This window comes from Etheostoma spectabile, chromosome 13 (genome assembly GCF_008692095.1).
Source record: "Etheostoma spectabile isolate EspeVRDwgs_2016 chromosome 13, UIUC_Espe_1.0, whole genome shotgun sequence".
NCBI lineage: Eukaryota > Metazoa > Chordata > Actinopteri > Perciformes > Percidae > Etheostoma > Etheostoma spectabile.
Window position 1 is genome coordinate 20495052 of NC_045745.1, and position 10496 is coordinate 20505547.

General features: G+C 40.0%; 2 protein-coding genes across 4 annotated transcripts in view; one reads left to right on the forward strand and one right to left on the reverse strand.

Annotated features, from left to right (window-relative positions):
- Positions 1-405: 405 nt before the first annotated feature.
- On the reverse strand, positions 406-6822 carry ublcp1 (ubiquitin-like domain containing CTD phosphatase 1). Of its 3 annotated transcripts, XR_004334813.1 has the most exons (12): positions 6636-6822; positions 6012-6295; positions 5569-5660; positions 5104-5189; positions 4866-4981; positions 3377-3475; positions 3189-3226; positions 2890-2988; positions 2578-2694; positions 2346-2473; positions 779-2026; positions 406-742 (listed from the first exon to the last, which is right to left on the reverse strand). XR_004334813.1 is itself a non-coding variant. In XM_032534661.1 (11 exons), exons 2-11 carry the CDS (start codon positions 6163-6165, stop codon positions 1999-2001), a joined length of 957 nt encoding a protein of 318 aa, XP_032390552.1. In that variant the 5' UTR covers positions 6166-6295; positions 6636-6822; the 3' UTR covers positions 406-1998. The 3 variants fall into 3 exon arrangements, 2 of the variants coding, with proteins under 2 accessions (XP_032390552.1, XP_032390553.1); XM_032534661.1 differs by having other exon boundaries at positions 406-2026; XM_032534662.1 differs by lacking the exon at positions 2890-2988 and having other exon boundaries at positions 406-2026.
- A 1820-nt stretch (positions 6823-8642) lies between these two features.
- The window catches only part of LOC116701086 (RING finger protein 145), a 15895-nt gene continuing 14041 nt past the window's right edge, over positions 8643-10496 (forward strand). Inside the window, exon 1 of the mRNA XM_032534651.1 lies at positions 8643-8841. The gene's annotated coding sequence lies outside the window, so the exon portion shown is untranslated. The remainder of the gene's footprint in view (positions 8842-10496) is intronic.

Consider the following 10496-nt stretch of genomic DNA (forward strand, 5'->3'; position numbering starts at 1 on the left):
TGTTGCTACAATGCTTCCTAACATTAATAATAAATTTAAACACACAAAAAAATACTGTAAATGTATTGGTATTTTTTGTAAAATTAGACAAGACTTAATAATAATAAAAATAATAAATTACACGTTTAAAGAGCTTACACTCAAAGCACTTCGGGGGTGGGGCGGGGGATACTCTAACACTACTAATGTGTAGCAGTCACCTGGGTGATGCATGGCAGCCTTACAACACCAGATACTCACCACACATCAGGTTGGTAGAGAAGGAGGGGAGCACACGGGGAGAACATGCAAACGCCACACAGAAAGGCCCGGGACGACCAGGGTTCAAACCCCATAACTTCTTGCTGTGAGGCCAAAGTGCTAACCATTGGGCCACCGTGCTTAAGAAACAATGCGCAGGCAATGTAGATACAAAAAAAGGTTTATTGTCATATTTACAGCCAGGACGTCAGGGATGTGATGAGGAAAACACAAAAAAAAGCAGATCAAGAAACCATCTCAAGAAATGAAAAGGAGTTGAATGTCCAAAAGAGCTGTAAACCTGACATTTCAAGAGCTTCAGGTGCTACTTGTTCATAGGGTGGGACACACCTTCTCCCAATACTTCCCCCTCTTCATCTATAACTTAAAATCAAAGTTGACAATAAGTGCACACGTTCATTTCATTAATAAAGCAGCTACAAAAAAACAACAGAAAATGCACTTTTTGTGCTGTCAGTTTCTTGCAGTCCCATCATTATCCCTCCTCCTCACTTTGTTCATTAACATTTGGATGTACCTAAACTGTTCAGTAAAAGCTCTAAACAAAACATACACTACTCAAAATTCTGCATAAAAAAAAAAGAAATGTAACCGATCCTTTGCCTGTATCTGAGTTCTTCCTGCAACCAAGCTGTTACATAACAATGGAACAGGAAAACACAAACACATTTCTGGGCAAATATGTGTGCACACACACAGAATCCCCCCCCCCAGCAAGACGTTTTCCATCAAAACATGCACATGGCATTGATTGTTTTGATGAAAGTTTTTTTTCCAACCAGTCTTGATCTCAACAGCTCTTAACGTCACAGTAGCTCTGAGGATTATTGCATATGTCAAATTATGTCAGTTGCAGGCATCAGTTTGATGCTCAAGGATTTAGATTTATCTTTGACCATTGCTATCAACACATTCTGTCATTCCAATTTCCCACAACAGTTTGGGCAGAATTAACTTGACAGATGTACTGCAGTACAAGCCACGTTTGCTAAATTTGATTAAGTTATGCTTTCCCGTTGAATTTCACATTTAATGATTTTCAATCAGTCTTTCTCATACATGTAAAATGAGGCATACTGGCTTTTGTTAATCTCAGTTGCTACAGAATATGCAATAGGTAAGATCTTCGAGTGAGGGACACCACCTGTTGACCTTAACCATGGTGACATTTTACTTGCTTTGTATAGAATGATAAGTCAGAGCAAAGTATGTCTACCTTTTAGTAAAAGACAAGCAACTTCACACTACCGGTAATGGGAAAATGTGATAACCCCACCCATCTACAAGACCAAGCATGTTTAAAAGATCTCAAATATTTTCAGGTACTGTTAAGGTGTGGGCTTCGAGATGTATTTCAGACACCTGTCTTAAATAGGTTTGTAGATGTTTGTGGGTCATGGTTGATTGTGGCATGCGGCCTAAAACCCAGGGGCAGTTTTTTAACCCAGGTGTATTTTACGATTACCGCGCAGTTAACCAACATTAGGTGACTGCCATTATTGTAATATATGCAAAAACTTTGTGTGATTTAGGAGAGAACGTGCAAAGATATAAATTGAGAAGCCCATCTCAGTCCTGAGCTTTTGAGAGTTGGTGGCTAGAGGGTTAGTTTAGGATTGTAGTAAGGTTTGTAATAAAGGGCTTTTAATAGCCAAGTGTGTGTGTGTGTGAGAGAAAGAACTGGATGATGGGATGGTAGTGTCCAGCCCAAGTCTTTGCAGAGGATGCAGTCCTTCCTTAGTGGTGCTGCCTTTTAGAAAGGTACCTACAAAAACACACACACACACACACACACACACACACACACACACACACACACACACACACACACACACACACACACACACACACACACACACACACACACACACACACACACACACTTTATAGTTTAGAGTTAGTAAGATTAATTTATATCAATTTTGGAGAAAGTGTGTGTTCTTGGATTTATTTTAGGTATATTGGCAAATTTGTTTTCTCTTTATTACTTTGTTGCATAAGGGACTTCTTAGGTGCTACAACCATGCAATGCATTATGTGAATACTACTATGCAATTATTACTTTTTGGCATATGTGTGCCTACCTCTCCCAGTGTTTGTGATTGAGTCCACTGAAGTCATCAAGCTTGGCAATTTCTTTGAGGTACTGAGCCAGTTTATAGAGCTCCCTGTCCTTCTCTCTGTTAAGATGGGCCTTCATGAAGGGTCGGATCTACGCACACAGAACAATAGGATTCAGAAAAAAGCTTTGCATCATGCAGATAATGATGAGGAAGAGGTGTGGTCAAAGTAATGACAACAATGCGAGCCTCCAACCTTTAGTCCGTTCTGTGGGTTCATGAGGAAATTCCGTCCAATGTCGTCAAACATAATGGTGTTCTTCCGGTTGTAAAATTCTCCGTACTTCCCCCATATCACACCCAAGGGCTTCACCTGGATACATCGATTCAGCACAAATAAATGACACAATCCATGATCAAAAGGTATACATTTGGAAAAAGCCACAACACATTTAAATGTACATGCTTTCTTCTGCTGAAAAATATTTGTTTACATCAGTAATATGTTGAACTGCAGCAGTGAAACATGACAATATCTTTATTTATGATCCATTGCATGTGTACCAACCTCCACAACCCCTCTCTTAGGGGTATGTACCGTGATCATTGCTGCACTGTCCAACATAAACGTAATCTTGTAGTTAGGGTTGTCTGTCACTCCCAACTCCTACACACACGCACAAGCAAACACAGAGGCGCACACACACAGGCAGTATTGTTATCTTTTGTTCCCCTCTGAACCCAAATACTGTGGGTTAAATTGATTACCACTGCCACCTTTTGGCAGAAGAGGGTACAGTGCAGTAATGGTAGCAGTAATTTAGCCTGAGCAACAACACCAAAAAGAACACAAGTGGGAAAACTTACTTTCATTTTGGCATCAATCCACTTCATACTTGTAGCAGCTAAGGAAAGAAAGCACATGTGTAAGATGCATATTCCACAAGCAGAGATTGCTGGGTACCAGCACACAGAGGAAATCTAAAACAATAAATGCCCATAAGATATGTACTTAGTAGATGAAAAAAAAAGCAATGATAGGAGAAGAGACATACACCAGATGACAATGTCATAGTCCTCGTAGGCTGATGTCAGAAACTCATGAAGGTATGGTCTCATCAGCTCCTGACCCGTTTCTGCACACGACTTGTGATCTAAACACACACAACACATCAATGCATAGTGTTTTAGATTAAACTAGCAACTGATAAACTGACAAACAGTGCCTGTATATTTTGAAAAGTGTCCTGCTTTACTGAATGCCATTACAAAAGGAGTCAAGAAAATACAGATTTTGTGTCAGTTAGTCAAAGATTTTTCAGTCGCTTTCAATACTCATTTTCCACACTACTGATACTTTCTCTTCTCTCCAACAGCGAGTTGACACACATCGCTGCAGTGCCCACATAGTCCCGTCTCCTCTAAGTCACTTACAGTGCTGTCTTCTCCTCACTTGTCTCATTCTCTTTGGTGGAATATAATAATTTGAGAGTTTTGTTATGGTGTTAGGTCATTACAGATGGCAAGTGCAGAACTCTTACGACTGGATTGGGTTGACAAAGAAAACAGCAAGAGTGCCATTTGGAAATACTGATAATTATTGTTAATGTTTACTACAGTCATCAGAGTTGTCCCTACCATTGTAACACTTAGGCACAGCCACTAAATGTTTTTTCACAGCGACTTAGCCAAATTAAAAGAAATAAAAACTATGCTGAAAATCCTTTGCCACGTTTTGCTGTCGAGGGCAGGCTCAGCTCACACAGAGCGGACAGCAGAGCAGAGAGGCTAAGGCAAGGAGACAGTGAACCAGGTGAAGTAAAGGTAAGGCTTTGCTTGAGTAAAAAAGTGTTATTTCCACCTGCATGTGTCCACACAACCCAAGCACCTAAGCCCTCCAGAAACCTAGGGAAAACCTGGTCATTCCGCTGTACTCAGAAAATATAAGTTATTGTTGTTGTTGTCATGTTATAGCCTTGTTAAATGTATCTTTTAATTAAAATCTAAAATGTTATGCCCTCAATTTGTGTCAATTTCCCCCTGTGGTATTGAAAATGCTATGGAATATTGATATTCTGTGGCTGTGTTGGCTCAGTGCGTAGAGCAGGCGCACATATACATAAAGGTTTATGCCTTAACGCAGAGGTCTAGGGTTCAAGTCCGATCTGTGATGATTTCCTGCATGTCCTTCCCCTCTCTCTCCCCATTCTTACCTAGCTGTCCTGTCCATTAAAGGTGGAAAAGGACAAAAAATTATCTTGAAAAAGAATATCAATATTCTTTAAGGTTCTGTATCAAAATTAGGAATTCCGTGTATTGTGACACCACTAGTATCAATCTGTCAACATTTTTTATTTGTTCGTAAAAGCGTCAACCCTGTGAACATTGCTCAGATTACACACATACATGAAGAGACCGTTAAGACGCAGTATTAAAATAAATGTATTGTAATGTAAAGTTAGAGTAAGTGGACAGTGTTCTATTAGCATGCTATTATTTAACAAGCCATGAAGTTAAAAAAAAAAGCGTGTCAATGTAACTCACCGAACAGTGTATAGTCCACATCCAGGACCAGAAGACCCTTGCCTTCTCTGGGAGGGTTCATCTCCTCCACCTTATAGTCTTTCACTCTGCGGGCGATCTTAGCCAGGTTCTCCTCTCTAGACACATAAAACATCTGTTTCTCAGACACGCACGGATATATTTGCTCATGCCCCCTCATACATTTCATCTTGCCTCTGTATAGCCACAGACACATACAAATCACATCAAAATATCTAACCTGTTCTCCACTTCAATGACCTCGTCCTCAATGTCAAAATCATTGACCACGTCATCGTTCTCTGGGGGAGGGGCTAGAACCTCTTCCTGAACAAAACAAAACACATGCACAGATAAATTGTACCAGCCAGCCAAGGGGAAAATTTAACACAAGACAGTAAATAAGCAAAAAGTAAGACTTTACAAACCAATCAGCTAGTTACACAAAAATGACAACACTGTAGTCAACAGCTAGATCCTCACTTAACCAACCACTTATTGACCAGTTGATAAAGCTAGTTAGTGACCCAAAGTCTTAAGTAACAAGTAAGAAAATATCTTTATAATGTTACTCTTTTAATAAATATCATGTTCTGGTTGTACTGCAAATTAGCTGGTCATTCAGGCACTTAGCCTGCGGGCTGGACAACTACTCCTGAGTTCCAACCAGATGCATTTGGACTCTCTCTATCACCCTGCCACGTACCAGGCTCTCCTCTCTGGTACCCATCATCATGATCTTAGTGTTAGGCTTCAGCTTCAGAGAGCCCAGCTTAACCTCATCCTCTGCAGGTTTACCTGGAAGCAGGAATAAAGAGATAAAGAACAGGACAAAAGAGAGATCAATTTATCTGCAAACCTTACATGCAATTACAAAAAATAGAAATAATGTGTATATACTACAGACAGGTGAAGAAACTTGAAACTCAAGCAGTTAACAGACTGGGAAATGGACATGTTTGTTCATGTAAAAAAAAGATATTTTTTTCCAATCAGGAGTTTTATTTTGCATATAGTTAACCATAATGCAAAGGCACAAAGGGAAATAAAGTCCGGATATCTTGTCCACCTTGGTTTGGGTATCATATGGCATCATTTACACTAGCTCCACCCCATAAAACGCACTTATGACCACTGATGCCTTCTCACCTTTGACCTTGAGTCCCAGCAGTTTCTGTCTCTCTGGCAGCACCCCAGTCAAGGTCTTAATGGACTGTTTCAGGTCCATCACTGTGTCCTCCTCAGACAGAGAACTGATGGAGTACTCCTGACCTCCCCACTTTATGATCACTGATACTGACATGGCACACACAGGCTCTTCACAGACATAAACACACTCGGCTGCAGCTGGAGTCACGTGTGCACGCGCACAGACGAGTGCACACTTTCAAGAAAATATTTCCAGCTACAGTAAGAAACACGCACACGTACACCTTACAGAGAGAGGGGAATATGCAAAATAACAGGAGAAGTGTCAGGATGCCACGTTGTAACTGGCTGTAGCTTGAGCAAAACATACAAAGTAGCTAATAATGAAACACAACAAGCAAAACATAACATCACTTTTGTTAAGCATGTTTAGTTTGGGCTGGCTAATTTAATACCCAACGGCCAAATGCCATCTAATCAGAGCAGACCCTTCGACAGTGTTCCTGATGTTGATATTTTTAGCATTAAATGGCTAACACTGACTAGCAACAATGTAAACACGCGAGGTAACGAGCCAAGTAGCTAGCATTTGCTGACTAAGCTATACGGTTTGGGTATCCTTACTTTGTAGCAAAAGCTAGCATGTAATGCTAGGCAAACACTGTCAAATTTCGTCGGGAAGTTGAATGAATGAATGAAGTTTCCCGTTCAGTTTCATTCATCGAGCGGCGCACATACACAGGCGGCGCACACTGTTCTTCCTGGCGTCCCGAATCCTGCCGGTAGTGACGTAGAAAAAAAAGCTGCGTTACCATAGTGACCATATTTCACCAGATTAACACACAATCGTCTGATAATAGTTTCCACCATGTATAGAGCTTCTATATCTATTGTTTTCACTTACTTCATAGCTTACTTAAATGTAATCTAGTGAGACAAGAAAAGAAGAAAAAATAAAGAAAACAAAGTTGTAGACAAGTATAATCAACATTAAGCGTGGTTTATTTATATGCTTCCGACTTTATCTCTGATCCCAATGTGAAACCTATGTGTGAAACAGACAAGTTCTTGTGTTTGCCCTCTCAATGGATCCTGTAACGTTAGCCTATCATTATGTCAGAAATCAGATAATGTGATGAATGTTGAGTGATGCTGAGTGTATAATCCTGGGGAAATAAAGTGATTTGAATTTTGATTGTTGGTCAAACCAATGTGGGCACTTAGGCCTTGTTTAGCAGGCCTAGGCTACTGGCATCCAGATTTTATTCAGGTTGATTTCAGAAAGTCTGGACAGCAAAGGAACACATGAAATGTGAATATTTACAAATTGGATCAGAACCACACACGGAGGTGGTATTGAAGTGTGAATCCAATCAGATTTCTACAGTCTGGACGGTCTGGCCGCTCAAATCAGTTTTAAAGGTGTCTCTTGTGTTGCTGGTGTAGTCGATTGTTATAAATTGTGCCTATACTCATGCAGATATTAAAATGAAAATACGTAGGCTCCCTACTCCAAACCAGTGTGAACTAAAACAGTCTTAATTTAGGCTACTCCCACATTGTCAACTTTAGTGGCTAGGCTAACAATAGCCACACGTTAGCTAAGTCTAGTTCTAATAGGCTATCAACTTTGGTTATATCAGCAAGGTAGGCCTATATGAATTTACACAAGCCAGGGGATATGGTAATGCCACTGTTCTGATAAATGTGCAATGCAATAAAAGTTCTACAAGGTCGTGTGTTATTATTAAATCTGTAATACTTTTTTCATCATAAGTTCTACATTAAATATGGATGGTATTTTGCAACGTGTTACAGTAAATTGATTGACTGATTAATAAATGCATTATCCAAAAAGCCTACAGGTTTTTTAATGACACATACAAAACCTTAATGAAGCATAGCTTTTTGTGTAGTTTAGTATTTTTAACCACTGACTTGTTTTGACTTAATGGTTGATATGAAAATTGCCTTGTATATGCCTTGTATTTCTTGCCTTGTATTTCTTTCGTGCTTACTTGTTTGTGTGTTATTGTTTTGTTTTTTTGTTTTTTGCTGTTGCTGCTATGCTGCTACTTGTAACGACAGAATTTCCCCGTCGTGGGATAAATAAAGTATAATCTAATCTAATCTAATCTAATATTTATGTAGGCTAACGTTTGAAATGAATCGCAATGTAATGTGATTGGAGAATGACATTCATTAAATTAGCTTAGTTTTTTTTAAATCTTTTACGTGTTAGCAAGTGGTAATGTTCTCATGTTTTATGATTACATATTTTTTAGTGTACATTGCCACATTTCTCACTTTTAACATATTTTAGCAACTATCAAAACAGTTAACATGGGAAGCGCTTCAGCACCATAGCACCAGTAACGTTTGAAGCTTCAGACGCCATCAGTCACGTGGTATTCCTATGTACAAGCTGACAGGGTCTCAAAATGTATAAAAGCTTATTTTTTGCAGTCTATGATTGAAACAGTGCGCTTCACAGACGTGAAACAACCTTCAACATCATCCACTAAATCTCTACTTCCTAGGGTTGGGTCAGAGCCCGTCTATTACAAGTAGGCCTACGGGGCCAAAAAGGTTTATCACTCTGGGTTTAATGGGATAAACTATATTGCGCATGCCCAGTACATCCTTCTTGGTACTTCGGGGTAATGGCTGTGCTAGGTCGGACGAGCGGATCGACCGCATCCTTTGAGTGTGAGGATCTTCCATCGAGAGGACCATTTTGACTCAGGCGATGCCGAGTTAAAATGGTCGATATCCGACCCGAAAAGCATCCCGAAACAACTGTAAATATTGCAAACATCGTCCTTTAAATGTAAGTTCTGTTTTTTTTCTTATTAGTCTGGCCTGGGGCTAACGTTAGCTCAGAATCCATCAGTCTGCTTGCTAAGCTAACTGGGAAAACAGTTTGTGCTAATCTTCAAAAGGTTTTAGCTAACGTAATCTGCTTTTGTGTGAATGTGTGTTGACTCTGAATTGTCCAAAGTGGTAGCGTAAAAACCAGGCTAATGCCCCGGGTATTTATTTTTTCGCGTTGAAAGAAGCTTTGTTGTGGACAGTAACGTTAGCTAACTGACGGCGATGCTAACTGACTTCGTTAGCTTGAATTATTGGCACTGTGCCTGCTGCCTGCTCGATGCAGCTCATCATCTCTACACAGCACGTACAATGGTATAGCTATGTTACCACCTTGACACTTTAACTTTATTTACTTCACCTTTCTATATTATACTGCCACATACAAACCTGTGTAGTTAGCAAATTGTTGCAATCGTTTGCTGCGAAACGTTAGCTAGCTAATAGGTTTTTTTTTTCTTCCGTGGAGACGGAGGGGTTACTAGAGTTCATGGCGTACCGTTACCACGATTTATGCAGCACTTACTCATCCATAACGTCTGAAGTGCCGATGTTTAGGCAAAGCGAGGTATTTAGTCAAATCCAACCACTCCATGCCCTGTAGCTGTTTATGGATTAATTAAGCAAGGATAACAATACAGTGGTAGACGCTCGCGTTATATAAACTCGGATTCTGTGAAGTGATCTCTTCTCTGGCCAATGGTAGTCGTGGTGAAGTAAGAGTTATGTAAGTTATCAGGGGCGTCCTGTCCCGGGGATGCAGCAATATTAATGGATGGAAACTCTGCATTGGAAACTTTGGATTGGTCCCAGACATCATACAGTGATTGGGAACTTGTCTTTTAAGTGCCACAACAAAAGCTAAAGGTGGACTTTAAGTCTGATGTGAAACAACGCGTGTTATACAACACGTAGACTCGACCAGCCAATGTGATTGGTCAACTAGACTAGACATTTAGAACGTGCTTAAATCAGCACGATAGCACACCAGGCTCATCTGACAACATATTACAGCACCGTTTCAATGTCAACATTCCAGAGTTGAATCAAAAACTGCTTTGTTAATCATTTGTATTCATGAAAGTAACAAACCACAGTGGAATACACAGAAGCTCTTCAACAAATGTAAATAAAGTAATGGATCACATTAAAATGACAACAATTAGATCTGACCATGCAATCTGATTGGTCAACTAGACATTTGGAACATGCCTTAAATCTATATAATGGCAAACCCAGAGCCGTTTGAGCACACCATCCCCATCACTAAACTATAGTATATATCCTTGACGTTCCACTTCCTGGATTGCCCTATTGCTGCCGGAAACTTTGCTGGATTTCACTCATTTAGGCCGGATATTCGTTGTTTTGGGCTTCCTTTGTGTTGACATTTTAAACTCTGGTTAATTTATGAGGACTATGGTTAAACTTTTCTCAAATCTCTGCAGGGTAAATCCAGACAGCTAGCTAGACTATTTGTCCAATCTGAGATTTCTGTTGCACAACTAAAACAACTTTTAAATGTAGACATGTTCGTTACGAGCCTATTTAGCCACGGCTCCACTGCTTGTCTCCGGTGCTTTGCACCCGCCCAAGATGATTGTGATTGGTTTA